This window comes from Macaca thibetana, chromosome 15 (assembly GCF_024542745.1).
Source record: "Macaca thibetana thibetana isolate TM-01 chromosome 15, ASM2454274v1, whole genome shotgun sequence".
In the NCBI taxonomy this organism is placed as follows: domain Eukaryota; kingdom Metazoa; phylum Chordata; class Mammalia; order Primates; family Cercopithecidae; genus Macaca; species Macaca thibetana.
Window position 1 is genome coordinate 9,454,859 of NC_065592.1, and position 20,641 is coordinate 9,475,499.

At 52.0% G+C, this 20,641-nt stretch overlaps 4 protein-coding genes across 4 annotated transcripts in view; 2 read left to right on the forward strand and 2 right to left on the reverse strand.

Moving 5' to 3' along the window:
• Positions 1–20,641, forward strand: part of SH3GLB2 (SH3 domain containing GRB2 like, endophilin B2) — a 483,899-nt gene that overhangs the window by 430,976 nt on the left and 32,282 nt on the right. The window lies entirely within an intron of this gene.
• Positions 1–20,641, reverse strand: part of DOLPP1 (dolichyldiphosphatase 1) — a 63,764-nt gene that overhangs the window by 30,524 nt on the left and 12,599 nt on the right. The gene's annotated exons all lie outside the window — the stretch shown is intronic.
• Positions 1–20,641, forward strand: part of SPOUT1 (SPOUT domain containing methyltransferase 1) — a 256,133-nt gene that overhangs the window by 13,891 nt on the left and 221,601 nt on the right. The gene's annotated exons all lie outside the window — the stretch shown is intronic.
• The window catches only part of MIGA2 (mitoguardin 2), a 38,853-nt gene that overhangs the window by 10,982 nt on the left and 7,230 nt on the right, over positions 1–20,641 (reverse strand). The window contains exons 4-9 of the mRNA XM_050759923.1: positions 16,727–16,839; positions 15,774–15,891; positions 15,311–15,447; positions 2,297–2,414; positions 916–1,016; positions 218–333 (exon numbers count right to left, since the gene is read on the reverse strand). Coding sequence (XP_050615880.1) covers positions 218–333; positions 916–1,016; positions 2,297–2,414; positions 15,311–15,447; positions 15,774–15,891; positions 16,727–16,839 — 703 coding nt within the window. The remainder of the gene's footprint in view (positions 1–217; positions 334–915; positions 1,017–2,296; positions 2,415–15,310; positions 15,448–15,773; positions 15,892–16,726; positions 16,840–20,641) is intronic.

A 20,641-nucleotide genomic window follows, 5' to 3' on the forward strand; every position in this document is an offset into this window, starting at 1 on the left:
CATTATTGGTACCAGACCTGCCAGTATGGGTCCATCCAGGCCCTCTGCAGCTGGCGGAGGAGCTGTCACCAGCTCACCATGGCGCTCAGGCAGCCTGGACTCACTCAGGCTGAGTCCTCACCAAGCACCGCTGGCTTCTCCGCCTCCCGCAAGGGCCACGCAAGGGCCAGGATCACCCACCACCTCCTGCTCCCTCCCTCCCTCCACACCCGCTCACCTGAGGGTCCGGCACAGCACTTTCCCCTCCTTCACCAGCTGCAGGGCCTCCTCGTAGGCAGCAGCAGGTCTGGAGAGTGGGATCGGGTAATCTCCGGTCTGCAGGGACTCAAAGAGCTGGGGGAGGGTGCAGAGGAAGAGACCGGGGAGCCCGTGTGAGCAGCACAGCACAGCGCGAGCGCACCTGCCCGCTGGTTGGCCACAGCGGCCACCCCAGGTGCCTGCCCACTGCTAACCTCCCTGAGGGGATGTCAGAGGAAACACTGGCCAGGAGGCCCCAGTTCGAGCCCAGCTCTGGCCCTCAGCATCCCCATCTCCAGGGGTCCTTCCCAAAAAGGCCATCTAAAGGACACAAGCGCACGTCCTTTGGTCCCAGGGAAGGACACAGTGCCTGATCCATGTGCCCATGGCAGGAGACTGAGGCCAATCAATGGGCACAGCGGTCTGGAGAAGTGAGAGGCTAGCATAGGCTGGAGCCCTTCGGGACAGAACCCCTGCTCTCACCCACAGGACAATGGCCCCTGACTTCTCAGCACCCCCCATCCCCAACAGCTTCGAAGAGGCCCGTGAGAGCGTCCAAATTCTGCTCCTGTCGGAGAAAATGCCTCCAGTTTCCCATGACCCAGTGCTGGCCCAGTGGGCCTGCAGAGGAGGCCCAGCCTTCACCCCACCCCAGGCTTGGTCCCGACCCCCAGTCACCTCGGTGGCAGAGAAGAAGGAATCCTCTGAGGTCAGGCTGTCCTCATCGTCCGCCCGCAGCCGCAGCGAGCCCTCGGTCAGGGGCAGCATGAGGGTCCTCTCTGGGAAGAGCCGCAAGAGAGAGCGGGCTGAGACTCCCAGCACAGTGCTCGGCTGCAATCCCGGTACACAAAGCCCCCCATCGGGCCCAGGGGAGGCGTCATCCGGGGCCTGTGATTCCCATGCTCAGTGGCAAAGCTCTGACATGGCAAGCGCTTCTGCATGAGGACACTGGACTCCTCGCCTCAGTGAGTGGCCTCCTTCAATACCCACAACATCCTCGGAGGTCATCAGCCTCAGGTGTGAGCCCTCGGCTGGTGAGCAGCTCTGCCAAGCTCACAGGTTGCACCGCTGGACCTGAGACCCGAAGGCCCCCAAGCTCTGCAGGGGGAGGACCTTGTACTGTGTGGCCCCGGGGAAATCGCCTCTCTCCTCTGACAATCTGAAACTCAGCCATTGATACCAAGGGCTCAAGAGAGTCCACAGCCACTAACCTGGAGTTCCCCTCCCTGCTTGCCCAAGGGCTGAGGGGTGTGGACCTCCAAGGGTGCTCAGGAAAGGATTGTCAAGCAAGTAAGCAAAGGCCACAGACCTGCAGTGGGCCACCCTAAAGGTCCCGCAGCCCTTTCTGCCACGTATCGAGGCCACAGGAGGCAGATTCCTCCAACAGAGAAGCTACGCCCAGAGCACGTGGGGAGAAGCCAGGGCAGGGAGCGTGGCTCAGCCGACCCACTCCGGTTCTGTGTCCCCACTGGCAGAGCCAGAGAGCCAGACCCTCGGGAGTCTGAGGGGCCCACAGGGCTGAGTGCACAGGGAGGGGCCAAGGTGTCATTCACCGCAGGGGTCTGAAGAGGACAGTGGCTGTTTGGCAGAACAACTGGGTTCCCCCTCAGCATGTCACATCATTTCACCTCAACGCACCCAACAACGGAACTTCTGTCCTTGGCCATTGGCCTGCTCAGAGTGAACCTCCCGTGAGTCACCCCATCCACCCACTCAGTTTGAGCCACGGGAAAGGACTCAAAGCAGAGGCCTGGGACAGCCATCAGGGAGATGCTGCCACACGAACCCCAAGGCCACACCCAAGGGCATGGAGCCAGGTGCACTCGCTGGGGACTTCCGGGGCCTCACCTCAGCTCTGCTCCAGCCTGCCATGGAGAAGGGAACACCTCAGTTTCCCCATCTGTGCCATAAGGTGCTGGATCACGTGAGGTCGGAGAGCCCTGGGGATTCTAATTCATCGGATGCACTGAGAGAACCACGCCCCGGTTCTCGAACCTTCTCCTCACCTCCATCCCTGCCACCCTCCACGCCCACCCCGCCTGCGCTGGGCCCAGCTCACCAAGGTCTAGCAGCATGCTGTCCGCGGGGAAGGTGGAGCCAAACTCCTCCTGCAGGTGGTAGGCGCGGTGCAGCAGGGACTCCAGCTTCTCTGCAAACTCCTTCCGCTGTGACTCTGGCTGCCGTAAAAACAAGGACCCTCAACCCAGACCCTCAAAGCTCCCAATGAAAACGGCTCCTTCCCTCACCCCCAGGTCCCTGGGGAAAGAGGAAGAGCTCTAGGACCCAGCAGCTAAGCACACAGGCTCCAGATCATCACTGCTCGATGGAGGAGCCAACAGCCACGTGTGGCAGCTGAGCACTGGAAACCTCGACAGTCCCAGAATGTAAACGCACAACAGATTTCAAACACGGTACCAAAAAGCATAGACCGTCCCAGGAATCTTTTCTGTTCATTACATGCTGAAATGATCACATATTGGATATACCAGGTTCCATAAAGTACACATGACCCTTAAAAATTGTGGACTTAGGTTGCTGGGCATGGTGGCTCACGCCTGTAATCCCAGCACTTTGGGAGGCCGAGGTGGGCAGATCACAAGGTCAGGAGTTCGAGACCAGCCTGACCAACACGTTGAAACCCCGTCTCTACTAAAAATACAAAAATTAGCCGGGCATGGTGGTACACGCCTATAATCCCAGCTATTCAGGAGGCTGAGGCAGGAGAATCGCTTGAACTCGGCAGGCAGAGGTTGCAGCGAGCAGTGAGCTGAGATCGCACCGTTGCACTCTAGCCTGGGCAACAGCACGAGATTCTGTCTCAAAAAAAAAAAAAAAAGAAAGAAAGAAAATTGTGGACTTAGGGTAACTTACTCCCCCTATGCCCACATGTTGCAAATCTACATAAAAACCTTTTTTTTTTTTTTTTTTTGAGACAGAGTCTCGTTCTGTCACCGAACCCGCAGTGCAGTGGCACAATCACATCTAACCACAGCCACAACCTCCTGAGTTCAAGTGATCCTCCCATCTCTGCCTCCCTAGTAGCTAGGACTATAGGCATACATCACCATACCTGGCTAACTTCTGTATATTTTTGGTAGATACAGGGTTTTGCCACATTGCCCAGGCTGATTTCGAACTTATGGGTTGAAGCAATCCTCCTGACTCTGCCTCCCAAAGCGCTGGGATTAGAGGTGTGAGCCACCGCGCCTGGCCCACATATAATTTTGACCCCTCTAAGAGTAGAGGGAGTTATTAGTAGGTTATTAACTACTAATAACCTATTGTTGACCAGAAGTCTTACTGATAACATAGTTGATAACACATATTTTGTATGTTCTATGCATTATATTCTGTATCTTTACACCAAACTAAGCCAGAGAAAAGAAAATGTTATTTTTTTTTTTCTTCTTTTTTTTTTTGAGACAGAGTCTTGCTCAGTCGCCCAGGCTGGAGTGCAGTGGCATGATCTCGGCTCACTGCAAGCTCCGCCTCCCGGGTTCATGCCATTCTCCTGCCTCAGCCTCCCAAGTAGCTGGGACTACAGGCGCCTGCCACTCCGCCCGGCTATTTTTTTATTTTTTATTTTTAGTAGAGACAGGGTTTCACCTTGTTAGCCAGGATGGTCTTGATCTCCTGACCTCGTGATCCGCCCATCTCGGCCTCCCAAAGTGCTGGGATGACAGGCGTGAGCCACCGTGCCCGGCCAAAAATGTTATTAAATAAATCATAAGGGCCGGGCGTGGTGGCTCATGCCTATCATCCCAGCACTTTGGGAGGCTGAGGCAGGCAGATCACGAGGTCAGGAGATTGAGACCATCCTGGCTAACACAGTGAAACCCCGTCTCTACTAAAAATTTAAAAAATTAGCCAGGCATGGTGGCGGGCACCCGTAGACCCAGCTACTCATGAGGCTGAGGCAGGAGAATGGCGTGAACCTGGGAGGCGGGAGGATCCTTTGAGCCCAGAAGTTTGAGACCAGCCTAGGCAACATGGAAAGACCCCATCTCTACAAAAAATACAAAAATTAGGCCAGCATGGTGGCATGTGCCTGTAATCCCAGCTACTCAGGAGGCTGAGGTAGGAGGATCACATGAGCCCAGGGAGGTTGAGGTTGAGGCTGCAGAGAGCCGTTAACGGCGCCACTGCACTCCAGCCTGGGTGACAGAGCGAGACTCTGTCTCAAAAAAAATAAACAAATAAACGAAAGAAAATCACTGGGTCAGGCACGATGGCTCATACCAGTAATCCCAGCACTGTGGGAGACCGAGACAGGTGAATCACTTGGGCCCAGGAGGTTGAGACCAGCATTGGCAACACAGCAAAACCAAAAATACAAAAATTAGCCATTTCATAATGTGCTCTCAAAATAAATAAATAAAAGATTAAAATTTAAAAATACAACTAAAGGCCAGGTGTGGTGGCTCACACCTGTAATCCCAGGACTTTGGGAGGCTGAGGCGGGTGGATCACCTGAGGTCAGGAGTTTGAAACCAGCCTGGTCAACATGGCGAAAGCCCATCTCTACTAAAAATACAAAAATTAGCCAGGCATGGTGGCACATGCCTGTAATACCAGCTACGCCGGAGGCTGAGGCAGGAGAATCATTTGAACCTGGGAGGTGGAGGTTGCAGTGAGCCAATTGCATGCCATTGCACTCCAGCCTGGGCAACAAGAGTGAAACTCTGTCTCCAAACATACATACATACATATATATATAAATCTTAAAAAAGAAAATCATTGAGGAGAAAGGATATCTGCCCGAATAGGTTCCTAATGCAGATGAAAGTGCCCTATTCTGGAAAAAAACGCCACAAAGGACATTTATTAGTAAGGAAGAGAAGTGAGCACTAGGATTTAAGGCAGGAAGGAATAGACTAACTCTACTGTTTTGTGCAAATGCAGTCAGGATTTTCATCAGGACTGTCCTTTCTTTTTTTTCTTTTTTGAGATGGGGTCTCATTCTGTTGCCCAGGCTGGAATGCAGTGGCGTGATCTCGGCTCACTGCAACTTCTAACTCCCAGGTTCAGGCAATTCTCCCACCTCACCCTCCTAAGTAGCTGGGACCACAGGCACGCACCACCACACCCAGCTAATTTTTATATTTTTAATAGAGACAGGGTTTCACCATATTGCCCAGGCTGGTCTTGAACTCCTGAGCTCAGCTGGGCGCGGTGGCTCACGCCTGTAATCCCAGCACTCTGGGGGGGCCAAGGCGGGCAGATCACTTGAGGTCAGGAGTTTGAGACCAGCCTGGTCTATTTGGTGAAACCCCGCCTCTACTAAAAACACAAAAATTAGCTGGGCTTAGTGGTGTGCACCTGTAATTCCAGCTGCTTGGGAGACTGAGGCAGGAGAATCACTTGAACCCAGGAAGTAGAGGTAGCAGTAAGCCAAGACTGCACCACTGCACTCCAGCCTGGGCAACAGAGCAAGAGTAATTATTACAATATTTATTCTAAGAGTTACACTTGCTGGTGGCCACCATGGGCCAGTCTTGTGTGAAGTGCTGTAGTTCTATTAAGTCATCCCTGAGATCTTAGGAGAAAGACACTCTTATTTGCTTTGACAGATAGAGAAACTAAGACATGGCTCAGGACGGGGAAATTATTTCCCTGAGGTCACAGTGTAGAACTAGTGGTGCCACATACTGAAACATACTGAATCCAGGTGTGTGTGGCTCCAGAGCAGTGCTGTCCAGTGGAAAGCCACACACAACATTTAATGTTTTCTGTTTTGTTTTTTTTTAGATGGAGTTTTGTTCTTGTCGGCCCAGGCTGGAGTGCAGTGGCACAATCTCGGCTCACCGCAACCTCCGCCTCCCAGGTTCAAGCAATTCTGCTGCCTCAGCCTCCCAAGTAGCTGGGACTACAGGTGCGCGCCAGCATGCCCAGCTAATTTTTGTATTTTTAGTAAAGACAGGGTTTCACCATCTTGGCCAGGCTAGTCTCGAACTTCTGACCTCATGATCCACCCGCCTCGGCCTCTCAAAGTGCTAGGATTACAGGCGTGAGCCACCGTGCCCGGTCAACATTTAATGTTTTCTACAGACCACAATAAATAGCACAAAGTAATGGGCAAAATTAATTTTAATAATACATATGTGACCCTTGAACAACATAGGGTTTCTTTTTTTTTTTTTTGAGACAGGGTCTTGCTCTGTTGCCCAGGCTAGAGTGCAGTGATGAGATCATGGGCTCAGGCGATCCTCCCAACTCAGCCTCCTAAGTAGCTGGGGCTACAGGTGCCCACCACCGCGCCCGGCAAATATTTTTGTATTTATTGTAGAGACAGGATCTCACCATGTTGCCCAGGGTGGTCTTGAATTCCTAGACTCAAGTGATCCTCCCACCTTGGTCTCCTAAGGTGTTGGAACTACAGGTATGAGCCATTGTGCCCGGCCAGATTTTTTTCAATAAATATATAGGAGAATTTTTTGGAAATTTATGACAATTTGAAAAACCTCAGAGATGAACCCACTTAGCCTAGAGATACTGAAAAAATTATGAAAAAGATATGTGACGAACAATAAAATATATGTAGGTAATCGTCTTTATCATTTACTACCATAAAATATACACAAATTGGGTGGGCGCAGCAGTTTTCACCTGTAATCCCAGCACTTTGGGAGGCCGAGGCAGGCGGATCACCTGAGGTCAGTAGTTCAAGACCAGCCTGGCCAACATGGTGAAACCCCGTCTCTACTAAAAATATAAAAATTAGCTGGACGGCCGGGTGCGGTGGCTCACGCCTGTAATCCCAGCACTTTGGGAGGCCGAGGCGGGAGGATCACTAGGTCAGGAGATCGAGACCATCCTGGCTACAAAGGTGAAACCCCGTCTCTACTGAAAATATAAAAAATTAGCCAGGTGTAGTGGCGGATGCCTGTAGTCCCAGCTACTCGGGAGGCTGAGGCGGGAGAATGGCGTGAACCCAGGAGGCGGAGCTTGCAGTGAGCCGACACCGCGCCACTGCACTCCAGCCTGGGTGACAGAGCAAGACTCCGTCTCAAAAAAAAAAAAAAAAAAAATTAGCTGGACATAGTGGCTGGCACCTGTAATCCCAGCTACTCAGGAGGCTGAGGCGGGAGAATCGCATGAACCCTGGAAGCAGAGGTTACAGTGAGACCACGCCATTGCACTCCAGCCTGGGCAACAAGAGCGAGACTGTCTCAGAAAAAAAAAAAAAAAAAAAAAAAAAAAGAAAAAAAAAAAAAGGCCGGGCGCGGTGGCTCACGCCTATAATTCCAGCACTTTGGGAGGCCGAGGCGGGTGGATCATGAGATCAGGAGTTCAAGACTATCCTACCAACATGGTGAAACCCCGCCTCTACTAAAAATACAAAAATTAGCTGGGCATGGTGGTGCACGCCTGTAGTCCCAGCTACTCGGGAGGCTGAGGCAGGAGAATCTCTTGAACCTGGGAGGCGGAGGTTGCAGTGAGCTAAGAGCCCGCCACTGCAGCACTCCAGCCTGGTGACAGAGCGAGACTCCGTCTAAAAAAAAAAAAAAAAAAAAGAGTGCGCAGCATCCTGTGGCCTTGATGACCTTGTTGCTACCCTTGGGCCACTAGGCCGGGTGAGGGAACAGGGGGCACTCCTCCCTGAACCCCAGGAGCTTCTGGGCTGAGCGCTGAGGGGAGGCATGAGCCAACCCCACTCTGTTTTCCACAAAGGCTGCCAGAGCCTGCAACTGCCTGTAACTGGACCCGCGGGGAGAAGATGAGGGCCGAGGGCGCTGGGGAACAACAGTCAGAAGAGCTTGGAAAGGGATGGAAATGATGGAAATGGCAGCCATGCACTGAGTGCCACCTGGGGCCAGGTGCCTCATCGTTCAGTCTCACAGTGTCCCTCTGAGGACAGGATTACTAGGACCCCATTTCACAGGTCAAACTCAAGGTTAAGTGGTCCACATGTGGTCCACATGACCAGCAAGAGCTTGGCAGAGCTGGGATGCAGCCCCAGGCCCACAGGACCCTTTGCTCGGTTCTCCCGCAGGGCCCGGACGCACCCTGTGTGGCCAGCAGAGACTTGTAGTTTTGGCACAAATCTGTGTCTCTGTGAAATGGTCTCAAGTAAGGTAATGGTTCCTTTTTTTTTTTTTTTTTTTTGAGATAGAGTCTAGATCTGTCGCCAGGCTGCAGTGCTATGGCGCCATCTCAGCTCACTATAGCCTCTGAATCCCTGGTTCAAGTGATTCTCCTGTCTCAGCCTCCCATGTAGCTGGGACTACAGGCATGTGCCACCACGCCCGGCTAATTTTTGTATTTTTATTAGAGATGGGGTTTCACCATATTGGCCAGTATGGTCTCCATCTCCTGACCTCGTGATCCACCCACCTTGGCCTCCCAAAGTGCTGGGATTACAGGTGTGAGCTACCGCACCCGGCCAGGGTAATGGTTCTTAGATGTGACATCAGACGCACACTCAACAAAAGGAAACAGATAACCCTGACCCTCAAAAAACTTTTGTGCTTCCGGGGGCACCAGCAAAAAAGTGAGGCCAGGCGCGGTGGCTCACGCCTGCAATCCCAGCACTTTGGGAGGCCAAGGCAGGCAGATCACCTGGGGTTGGGAGTTCGAGACCAGCCCGGCCAACATGGTGAAACCCTGTCTCTACTACAGAAGTTAGCCGGGCATGGTGGCGGGTGCCTGTAATCCCAGATTATAAGGAGACTGAGGCGGGAGAATCGCTTGAACCTGGGAGACAGAGGCTGCAGTGAGCTGAGATCACCCCACCGCACTCCAGCCTGGGTGACAGAGCGAGACTCTATTTCAAAATAAATAAATAAATATGGAATTAAAAAATAAATAAATAAATAAAGTGAAAAGACAACTCACAAGATGACAAAAAATACAGAAAATATCTGCAACCACATCTGATAAAAGGGCTTTCTCCACAATATGAGAAACCCTTAGAACTTAATAAAAACACAGCCGGACCCAATTACAAAAGAAGGCATCGGAATAGACATTCCTCCGAATAAGATGTAATAATGGATAGGAAGTGAAAAGATGCTCAACATCCTTAGCCATCAGAAAAATGCAAATCAAAACAATGAGAAGCCACCTGCACCCGCCAGGATGGGGATAACCAAAAAGACAGGAACAAGTGGTGGTGAGCATGTGGAGAAACGGGAACCCTCATGGGCTGCTGATGAGAACAAAAAACAGTGCAGTCACTTTGAAAACAGTTTGGTGGTTCCTTAAAAAGTTAAACGTGGAGGCTGGGCATGGTGGCTCATACCTGTAATCCCAGCACTTTGGGAGGCCAAGGTGGGTGGATCATCTGAGGTCAGGAGTTTGAGACCAGCCTGGCCAACATGGTGAAACCCCATCTCCACTAAAAATACAAAAATTGGCCGGGCGCGGTGGCTCAAGCCTGTAATCCCAGCACTTTGGGAGGCCGAGGCGGGTGGATCACGAGGTCAGGAGATCGAGACTATCCTGGCTAACATGGTGAAACCCCGTCTCTACTAAAAAACAAAAAACTAGTGCCGGGCTTTGGTGGCGGGCGCCTGTAGTCTCAGCTACTTGGGAGGCTGAGGCAGGAGAATGGCTGTGAACCCGGGAGGCGGAGCTTGCAGTGAGCCGAGATCACGCCACTGCACTCCAGCCTGGGAGACACAGCGAGACTCCGTCTCAAAAAAAAAAAAAAAATACAAAAATTAGGCCGGGCGTGGTGGCTCATGCCTATAATCCCAGCAGTTTGGGAGGCCGAGGTGGGCAGATCACAAGGTCAGGAGATCGAGACCATCCTGGCTAACACGGTGAAACCCCGTCTCGACTAAAAATACAAAAAATTAGCCGGGTGAGGTGGCGGGCGCCTGTAGTCCCAGCTACTCCGGAGGCTGAGGCAGGAGAATGGCGTGAACCCGGGAGGCAGAGCTTGCAGTGAGCCAAGATCCTGCCACTGCACTCCAGCCTGGGTGACAGAGCGAGACTCCGTCTCAAAAAAAAAAAAAAATACAAAAATTAGCCAGGTGTGGTGGTGCATGCCTGTCATCCCAGCTACTTAGGCTGAGGCGGGAGAATGGTTTGAACCTGGGAGGTGGAGGTTGTGGTGAGCCGAGATTGCGCCACCGCACGCCAGCCAGGGCGACAGAGCGAGACTCTGTCTTAAAAAAAAGTTAAACATGGAGTTATCATGTGACCCTGCAGTTTCACGCCTAGGTATATACCCAAGAGAAATGAAAACAAATGTCCACACAAAAACCTGTAATGAATGTTCATAGCAGCATTATTCATAGGAGTCAAAAAATGAAGCAACCCAAATATCTACCAACTGATGAACAAATAAACAAAATGTGGTCCATCTATACGACAGAAACAAAACAGTGATTCACGCTGCAACACGGATAAACCTTGGAAACATCCTGCTATGTGAAGGGAGGCAGTCACAAAAGGCCACATATTCTGTGATCCCATTTCTAGAAACGTCCAGGATAGGCAAATCCAGATGTAGAGAAAATAGATTTGTGGTTGCCTAGAGCTGGGGGAAATGAAGGGATACGAAGGGAATGGCCAAAGTACATGGGGTTTCTTTGTTGGTGTTTCTTTGCTGTTGTTGAGACACCGTCTCACTCTGTTGCAGAGGCTGGAATGCAGTGGCTCAACCATGGCTCACTGTAGTCTTGACCTTCTGGGCTCAAGGAATCCTACTGCCTCAGCCTCCTGAGTAGCTGGGCCTACAGGTGTGCGCCACCATACCCAGCTAACTTTTTAATTTTTTGCAGAGATGGGGGTCTCACTATGCTGCCCAGGCTGGTCTTGAATTTCTGGGCTCAAGAAATTTTCCTCCACCTGGGCCTTCCAAAGCACTGAGATTACAGGTATGAGCCACCATGCCGGACCAGGGGTTTCTTTTTGGGATGATAAAAATGCTCCAAAATTGATTGTGATAATAGATACACAATTTTGTGAATATACCAAAGGTCACTCAATTGTCCAGTTTAAATGCTACGTGAATTATATCTTTTCTTTTTCTTTTTGTAGAGACAGGGTTGCCCAAGCTGGACTGCACTGGCACTATCATAGCTCACTGCAGCCTTGAACTCCTGGGCTCAGGAGATCCTCCCACTTCGGCCTCCCGAGTAGCTGGGACCATAGGAACATGCCATGACACCCAGCTAATTGGTCACACCACTGCACTCCAGCCTGGGCAGCAGAGTAAGACCCTGTCTCAAAAACAAAATATTTTTTTGAGACAGAGTCTCACTATGTTGCCCAGGCTGGCCTTGAACTTCCCCCTCGTTGACTCAAACAATCCTCCCACCTCAGCCTTCCAAAATATTGGGATTATAAGTGTAAGCCACTGTGCCCAGCCTATATTTCAACAAAACTGTTTAAAAATTATAGTAATGGCCGGGCGCGGTGGCTCAAGCCTGTAATCCCAGCACTTTGGGAGGCCGAGACGGGTGGATCACGAGGCCAGGAGATCGAGAGACGATCCCGGCTAACACGGTGAAACCCCGTCTCTACTAAAAAATACAAAAAAAAAAACTAGCCGGGCGAGGTGGCGGGCGCCTTTAGTCCCAGCTACTCGGGAGGCTGAGGCAGGAGAACGGCGTAAACCCGGGAGGCGGAGCTTGCAGTGAGCTGAGATCCGGCCACTGCACTCCAGCCTGGGTGACAGAGCAAGACTCCGTCTCAAAAAAAAAAAAAAAAAAAAAAATTATAGTAATAGGCTGGGCGCAGTGGCTCATGCCCATAATCCCAGCACTTTGCGAGGTTGAGGCGGGTGGATCACCTGAGGTCAGGAGATACAAACTAGCCTGGCCAACATGGTGAAACCTCATCTCTACTAAAAATACAAAAAAATTAGCCAGGTGTGGTGGCACATGCCTGTAATCCCAGCTACGCGGGAGGCTAAAGCAGGAGAATCGCTTGAACCTGGGAGGCAGAGGTTGCAGTGAGCCATGATCACGCCATTGCACTCCAGCCTGGGCAACAAAAGCGAAACTCCATCTCAAAAAAAAAAAACAGGCCGGCCGGGCGCGGTGGCTCAAGCCTGTAATCCCAGCACTTTGGGAGGCCGAGACGGGCGGATCACAAGGTCAGGAGATCGAGACCAGCCTGGCTAATACGGTGAAACCCCGTCTCTACTAAAAAAATACAAAAAAAAGGCCGGGCGCGGTGGCTCAAGCCTTTAATCCCAGCACTTTGGGAGGCCGAGACGGGCGGATCACGAAGTCAGGAGATCGAGACCATCCTGGCTAACACCATGAAACCCCGTCTCTACTAAAAATACAAAAAACTAGCCGGGCGAGGTGGCGGGCGCCTGTAGTCCCAGCTACTCCGGAGGCTGAGGCAGGAGAATGGCCTAAACCCGGGAGGCGGAGCTTGCAGTGAGCTGAGATCCGGCCACTGCACTCCAGCCCGGGCTACAGAGCAAGACTCCGTCTCAAAAAAAAAAAAAAAAAAAAAAACAACAACAACAAAAAAAAAAAACTAGCCGGGTGAGGTGGCGGGCGCCTGTAGTCCCAGCTACTCGGGAGGCTGAGGCAGGAGAATGGCGTAGACCCGGGAGGCGGAGCTTGCAGTGAGCTGAGATGCGGCCACTGCACTCCAGCCTGGGCGACAGAGCGACACTCCGTCTCAAAAAAAAAAAAAAAAACAGGCCGGGCGTGGTGGCTCACGCCTGTAATCCCAGCACTTTGGGAGGCCGAGGCGGGCGGATCACAAGGTCAGGAGATCGAGACCATGGTGAAACCCCGTCTCTACTAAAAAAATAGAAAAAATTAGCCGGGCGCAGTGGCGGGCGCCTGTGGTCCCAGCTACTCGGGAGGCTGAGGCAGGAGAATGGCGTGAACCCGGGAGGCGGAGCTTGCAGTGAGCCGAGATTGCGCCACTGCACTCCAGGCTGGGCGACAGAGCAAGACTCCATCTCAAAAAAAAAAAAAAAAAAAAAAAAAAAAAAATTATAGCAATAGATAGAAAAAAATGCCTGGAGGAAGAGAAAGTGGTGATGCCTAGAAGAAGGGTTGTAGGCATCAATGACATGCCAGAGATAATTAACTGAGCACCTACTATGGACCAGGCCTGTACGGCTGGTGCTGGTGCCCCCACAGAGCGCCACTGTTCCAGGAGGCCGAGGGCGCACACCGCGCAACCATTGAGCTGTCTGATCAGAGTCTGGGCTCAGACTATTTTACACCCCCTTCTCTTTCCTATTTCTGTACTTTTCATTATTTGATAAGGAATATGTAATTGCTTTCACAACAAGGAAAACAATGCAAGTTCTATCATTTTCAAGTTCTATCATTTCAGATATAGTTTTAGCAAAAAATATAATCTGGGAAACAAAGTTGCCTCCCTTGAATCCCCCTCACTAACACACTCCTACAGGTGCCCATTCCCTGCCCACTCGCAGACAGGACCTGACGCAGCTGCAACTGCAGGCACTCAAGGGTTTGAGTCACTTCAAACCTCAGGTATTTCCCTGGCCTTCACGTCCTGAGCTCACGCCCCAGCAGGGACAGAGGGTATGGACACCTTCAACTTGTTGCCAGCTGTGCCAGACACAGCCCCACCCTTGTTCTGCAAGTTGTTTCCTAGGTCCCCCTGCCAGCTGGCTCTCGGCCAGTGGGAAACACGGGTGGAGGAATGAAGGCAAGGGTGAGGGAGGAGTAGGCAGAGAAATCCTCCTTCCTCCTTCTACCTCCACCACCAGAAGTGGCCACATCCCCTCAAATTCCTGGGCTCAACTGGATCTCCTGCCACGGCATCCCAGAGTGTTGGGATTACAGGTGTGACGCACCGTGCCCAGCCACAAAATTTTTAATTGTAGCCTTTTAACTTCATTTTCCTTTCCTAATATTGAAATAATAAATATTCACTGTAGGCCAGGTGTGGTGGCTCACGCCTGTAATCCCACACTTTGGGAGGCAGAGGCGGGTAGATCATGAGGTCAGGAGATCAAGACCATCCTGGCTAACACAGTGAAACCCCATCTCTGCTAAAAAAAAAAAAAAATACAAAAAATTAGCCAGGCGTGGTGGCAGGCGCCTGTAGTCCCAGCTACTCGGGAGGCTGAGGCAGGAGAATGGCGTAAACCCAGAAGGCGGAGCTTGCAGTGAGCCGAGATCGCACCACTGCACTCCAGCCTGGGCGAAGAGCGAGACTCTGTCTCAAAAAATATATATATATATAAATAAATACATACATACATACATAAATTAGCTGGGCGCGGTTCCTCACGCCTGTAGTCCCAGCACTTTGGGAGGCTGAGGGGGGTGGATCACGAGGTCAAGAGATCGAGACCATCCTGGCCAACATGGTGAAACCCTGTCTTTACTAAAAATACAAAAATTAGCTAGGCATGGTGGCGTGCGCCTGTGTAATCCCAGCTACTCAGGAGGCTGAGGCAGGAGAATCACTTGAACCTGGGAGGTGGAGGTTGCAGTGAACCGAGATAGCACCACTGCTCTCCAGCCTGGGCAACAATGCAAGACTCCATCTCAAAACAAACAAACAAAACAGCCAAGCACAGTGATTCACACCTGTAATCCCAGCACTTTGGGAGGCCAAGAAGGGTGGATCATGAGGTCAAGAGTTCAAGACCAGCCTGGCCAACATGGTGAAACCCCGTCTCTACCAAAAATACAAAAATTACCCGAGTGTGGTAGCAGGCGTCTGTAGTCCCAGCTACTCAGGAGGCTGAAGCAGGAGAACCACTTGAACCTGGGAGGTGAAGTTTGCAGTGAGCCGAGATCGCACCACTGCAATCCAGCCTGGCAACAGAGCGAGACTCCATCTCAAAAAAAAAAAAAAAACACAGACCGGGCAATGCAGCCAACTCTCAACAGAGGCACCTTCCCTTCCAGTCTTTCAGGACCACACGTTGCCCTTCACAGGGTTGAGGCGGGTGTGAGTCTCAGTACAGCTGTTTTTACCGAACGCCAGGCACTGCGCTGAGCACATGACGTGAATTGCTTTCTTTCACGTCATAACACCCTCACAGAGGGAAATCGGCAGTCCCAGAGGACAGGAGCCTGCCTGCCTCCCAAGGTGTGGCTGCCCCTCTCCTGTGCTGCCAACCTTCTCCCATGGGCGCAGGGGGATGCAGAAGGCCACCTACCTCAGACAGTGGCTCTGATGCAGTCTCTGGGTTCCGGAGGCCGTCCCTGGGCGTGGGCGTGCTGCCGCTGTCCCCACGCTGGCCCACGCTCAGTGCCTGCTCCCACTTCTGCAGAGCTTCCTCGAACAGCTCCATGCCTGAGCACAGGTGAGGCAACAAGGGAGGGTCAGGCCTTGACTGTCTCACCCAAGACGGGGCTCAGAACATCAAGGAGGCAGAAGGGCCTTAAAGGGCAAGAACTGGGTGGGGGCGTGTGGCCTGGGCTGCTCAGGTTCCAGGCGTTTTTTCAGACCAGGTTTGTTCCTAGACACTGTCCCTTGTTCAGAAATGGCTGGAAATCTCCAATTGGGATTTTGGGCAGGGTAGTGAGGGGCAAAGTGACCTGAGACTGGCCAGGCTCCTAGGAAGGAGCTGTTTCTGCCGCCCACCCTGCCCTGGAAGCCGAGGCACCTCCTGCACACACCTTGCATATACAGGCTCTCTGCGTTGCCATCACTGGTGGTCAGAGACTCCTCCATCCCTCTGGCATCCCATGGTCCCGAGCACGCGGCTGTGGGGCTGGATGAGTTCACTGCCACCATCTGGGAGCCAATCAGTGCAAGAACAAAGAGTGAAGCTTTCCTGGGCTCTCTGCAGGGCCCCCCTGAGCCCTCCCCCACTGCCTGACCATGGGCCACACGCCCTCTCCAAATGCCATCCCTGAGCTCATTCCTGGCCACAGCGTCTGCACCCTCAGAATGGCCTGGACCCACAATCTACCTGATGGTGCTTCATAGAAGCCACCAAAGCGGGAAGGAATCCCGAGACCAATGCCCAGCCCAGGAACCTTGGAACCCCGCTGAGCCCTGCTCCTGACTGCTGTATCCACCCCTTACGCCATGGCTCCTCTACCACCTGGACAAGAAGACAGAGAGTACCCATTCTGTGCCAGGGTCCCGCCTCTCATCGACACGAGCGGCTGGCTGCCCAAGGACAAGAACCAGCTCTTGCTTGCCCCTGTGCCAGCCTGGCTCAGAGCTGGGACTCTGCTTGCTGGACAAGTGAAGGAACCAAAAGCCACAACCCAGAAGAAGCCAAGCTTCTGCCTTATTTACCTCTATACCCCCAGAGCCTGGCAGAGTCCCTGGTATAACGCAGGTGCTTGTCAGTGGCTGATGAATGAATAACCTGCATTTTCACAGGTACGGGTCTCCCCAGGAGACCATCAGTTTCTCTCCTCTGCACCAGCCCACCTTTCTCCCACCAACACCTGGCACAGTGAGTGATTGGGGACAATCCCTGAAAGCCTGCGTGGGTGGAGGAGTGAGAGAAAGAGAATGAATGAATGAATGGACTCTACCAGTCCATAAGCTTGCTGAGGGCGGAGTCCTCAGGAGGGGTAAGCCTGGACCTGGAGCCCTGGCATCTGCTGCTCACCGAGGCCACGCTGTGGGAGGAGCCCGAGTGCTTGCTGGGCTCAATGGAAGAGATGCCACTCAGGGTGTCGTTGCTCTTGCTGCTGGGGCTCTGGACTCTCCGGCCGGAGTATCCTGTGAGGAGCGGAAGAGCAGGCGTCACACAGGCATCCCATGTGGCCTTTATACGGGCTGCTCCCCCTCTGGACCACCTTCCCCTTCTTCCTCATCTGGGAACTGGTCCTGACCTTCTAAGTCAGGGGAACAGAGGGGCCCCGAGGGTGTGCACTCAGGAGAACGGTGCAGGGCCCTCTGCAACCTGCTCACGACCACATCCCTGCCATATCCCTGCCACAGGGCACAGGGCCAGGCCGAGGGGAGGAGTCCAGATTTGCCAGATAAGCCGAGAATGAGGTCCACCTGCTTTCCCGCCTCCTTGCTTAGCCTTCTCTGGGCTGTTGATTGAGAGAATGGTTTAGAATTCTCCTCCTTCCAAAACGGATGTGAGACAACAAATTTTTCTAGGCTGGAGTGCAGTGGCGCGATCTCGGCTCACTGCAAGCTCCGCCTCCCGGGTTCACGCCATTCTCCTGCTTCAGCCTCCCGAGTAGCTGGGATTACAGGTGCCCGCCGTCACGCCCGGCTAATTTTTTGTATTTTTAGTAGAGACGGGGTTTCACCGTGTTAGTCAGGATGGTCTCCATCTCCTGACCTCGTGATCCACCAGCCTCGGCCTCCCAAAGTGCTGCGATTACAGGCGTGAGCCACCGCACCCAGCCAAGACAACAACTTTTAAAAATATACAAAAGGCCGGGCACAGTGGCTCATGCCTATAATCCCAGCACTTTGGGAGGCCGAGGTGGGGGAGGATTGCTTGAACCCAGGAGTTCAAGACCAGCCTCGGCAACATGGCAAAACCCCGTCTCAACAAAAAATGCAAAAATTAGCCAAGTGTGGTGGCATGGCCTGCAACCCCAGCTACTTGGGAGGCTGAGGGTGGGGGATCACTTGAGCCTGGGAGGTTAAGGCTGCAGTGGGCCATGATCGCAACACTTCACTCCAGCCTGGAAAGCAGAGTGAGACCCTGTCTCAAATATATATACATATATATAAAAATTTTTTTAGGCTGGGCTGGGTGGATCATGTCTGTAATCCTAGCACTTTGGGAGGCCGAGATGGGTGGATCACTTGAGGCCAGGAGTCAAGATCAGCCTGGCCAACATGGTAAAACCCCATCTCTAATAAAAATACATAAATTAGCCAGATGTGGTAGTGCATGCCTGTAATCCCAGCTACTCAGGAGGCTGAGGCAGGATAATTGCTTGAACCTGGGAAGCAGAAGTTGCAGTGAGCCAAGACCGTGCCCCTGCACTCCAGCCTGGGCAACAGAGCAAGAATGTCTCAAAAAAATAAAATTTTAATAAAATAAAATGCACAAATGGTTACATTTTAAAATAGAGACAAGGCCAAGCACAGTGACTCACACCTGTAATCCCAGCACTTTGGGAGGCTGAGGTGGGCAGATCACATGAGATCAGGAGTTCGAGACCAGCCTGGCCCATGTGGTGAAACCCTGTCTCTACTAAAAATACAAAAAATTAGCCAGGTATGGCCAGGCGCAGTGGCTCACGCCTGTAATCCCAGCACTTTGGGAGGCCGAAGTGGGCGGATCATGAGGTCAGGAGATCGAGACCATCCTGGCTAACATGGTGAAACCCCATCTCTACTAAAAATAAAAAAAAATAGCCAGGAGTGGTGGCGGGCGCCTGTAGTCCCAGCTAATCGGGAGGCTGAGCCAGGAGAATGGCGTCAACCCAGAAGGCAGAGCTTGCAGTGAGCCAAGATTGCGGCACTGCACTCCAGTCTGGGCAACAGAGCGAGACTTTGTCTCAAAAAAAAAAAAAAAATTAGCTAGGTATGGTGGTACCTGCTTGTAATCCCAGCTATTTGGGAGGCTGAGGAGGAGAATCCTTGAACCCCGGAGGCAGAGGTTGCAGTGAGCCAAGATTGAGCCATTCCACTCCAGCCTGGGCGACAGAGTGAGACTCTGTCTCAAAAAAAAAAAAAAAAAAAAAGAAAACAAAATGGTCCAGGCACAGTGGCTCACGCCTGTAATCCTAGCACTTTGGGAGCCTGGGGCAGGTGGATCACCTGAGGTCAGGGGCCTCAGACCCTGGCCAATAAATAGCTGGGATTATAAAAATGCACCCCCATGCTTGGCTAATGCCTGTTTCAGCTACTGTACTTTTGAAGTAGAAGAGAGGGTTTTCACGCCACTGCACTGCCTTGGCCAGGGCAAGACTGGTCTGGCAAAAAAAAAAAAACACTGCTGTCCTCAGATATACCACCCCATCTCAAACTCCTCAGTGATCCACCTGCCCCAAAGTACTGGGATTACAGGCTACAACTTTTGCTGCGTTTTTTTTTTTCTTTGAGAAAAATAGTCTAAGCTGAAATGGGAGTCGCCCAGTGGGGCTGCTAAAGTGCTGTGCAGTGGCACAATCTAGGGCTCACTGCAAGTGTCTCTCAGGGTCCTCTTCCATATTAGTCTCAAGACTTCTGCCAATTCTAGGCCACACGGTGGCTAATTTTTGTAATCCCAGCACTTTGAGTAGCCGAGGCGGGCGGGCGGATCATGAGGTTTCAAGATGATGGGCCAGGCGATATGGTCTCAAAGATACAAAAAACCTAGCCAGGATGGTGGCACCTGCCTTAGTCCCCTCCCAAAGTGCTTAAACCCAGGATTATAAGCATGCAGTGAGCCAAGATGGCGCCATGCCCAGCCTGGCGACAGAACGAGACTTCTGAAAAAAAAAAAAAAAAACAAGTTTCGGTCAGGCTAAAGGTGGCTGCACACTGTAAAATTTATTTTCACCCCAGCATTTTAGTAGGCCAAGGCAGGCAGATCTCTTGAGGCCAGGAGTTCGACACCAGCCTGGCCAACATGGTGAAAGCCCATGCCTACCAAAAATACAAAAATTACCTGGGCATGGTGGTTCATGCTTGTAATTCTAGCTACTTGGGAGGCTGAGGCAGGAGAATCTCTAGAACCCGGGGGGTGGAGGTTGCAGTGAGCCGAGATCGTGCCATTGCACCCCAGCCTCATAAATAGCTGGGTGATGAGACACCCCCATGCTTGGCTAATTTTTGTAAAAAAAAAAAAAAGTCCCCCAAGATAAGGACCAAGATGAGAACTCCTTGCCCTGGAAAGAGATCAAAACAACATTCCAATGTAGCAAACAATGGGTCTCTGTATTACAAGATTATCAAGATTATCAGGAGCCATAAGAGTTTTTACAACCACAGCAGCCGCCACAAAACAGAGCAGTGGCTACCAGAGCTAGGGTAGGAGAGGGGCTGACACAGGGCATTTAGAGAGTGATAGAACAGTTAGCCTCCCTTTTTTTTAAGCATGAGCCACCATTTTTTTTTTTTTTTTTTTTTTAACCCCAGCATTTTAGTAGGCCAAGACTAGTCTTAAGTGTAGTAGTGAGAAGCAGGGAAAAAGAGTGAAAGCCCATGCCTACCAAAAATACGGGGGCGGTGGCTCACGCCCGTAATCCAGCCCTTTGGGAGGCTGAGGAGGAGGGTGGATCACAAGGTCCGGGGAGATTGAGACCATCCTGGCTAAGACGGCCAAAACCCCGTCTCTACTGAAAACGTTACAAAAAAAAAATTAGCAGCCCCCAAGGGCGCAAGTGGCTCACGCCTGTAATCCCAGCACTTTGGAGGCCGAGGCGGGTGGATCACAAAGGTCAGAGATCGAGACCACGGTGAAACCCCGTCTCTACTAAAAATACAGAAAAAATTAGCCGGGAGCAATTGTGATAGGTTCGCCTTTTTTCCCAGCAAGACTAGTTAAGTGTAGGCTGAGCCAGGGGAGAATGGCGGGGCTCACGCCCGGAGGGGGAGATTTGCAGTGAGGCTGAGGAGGTTG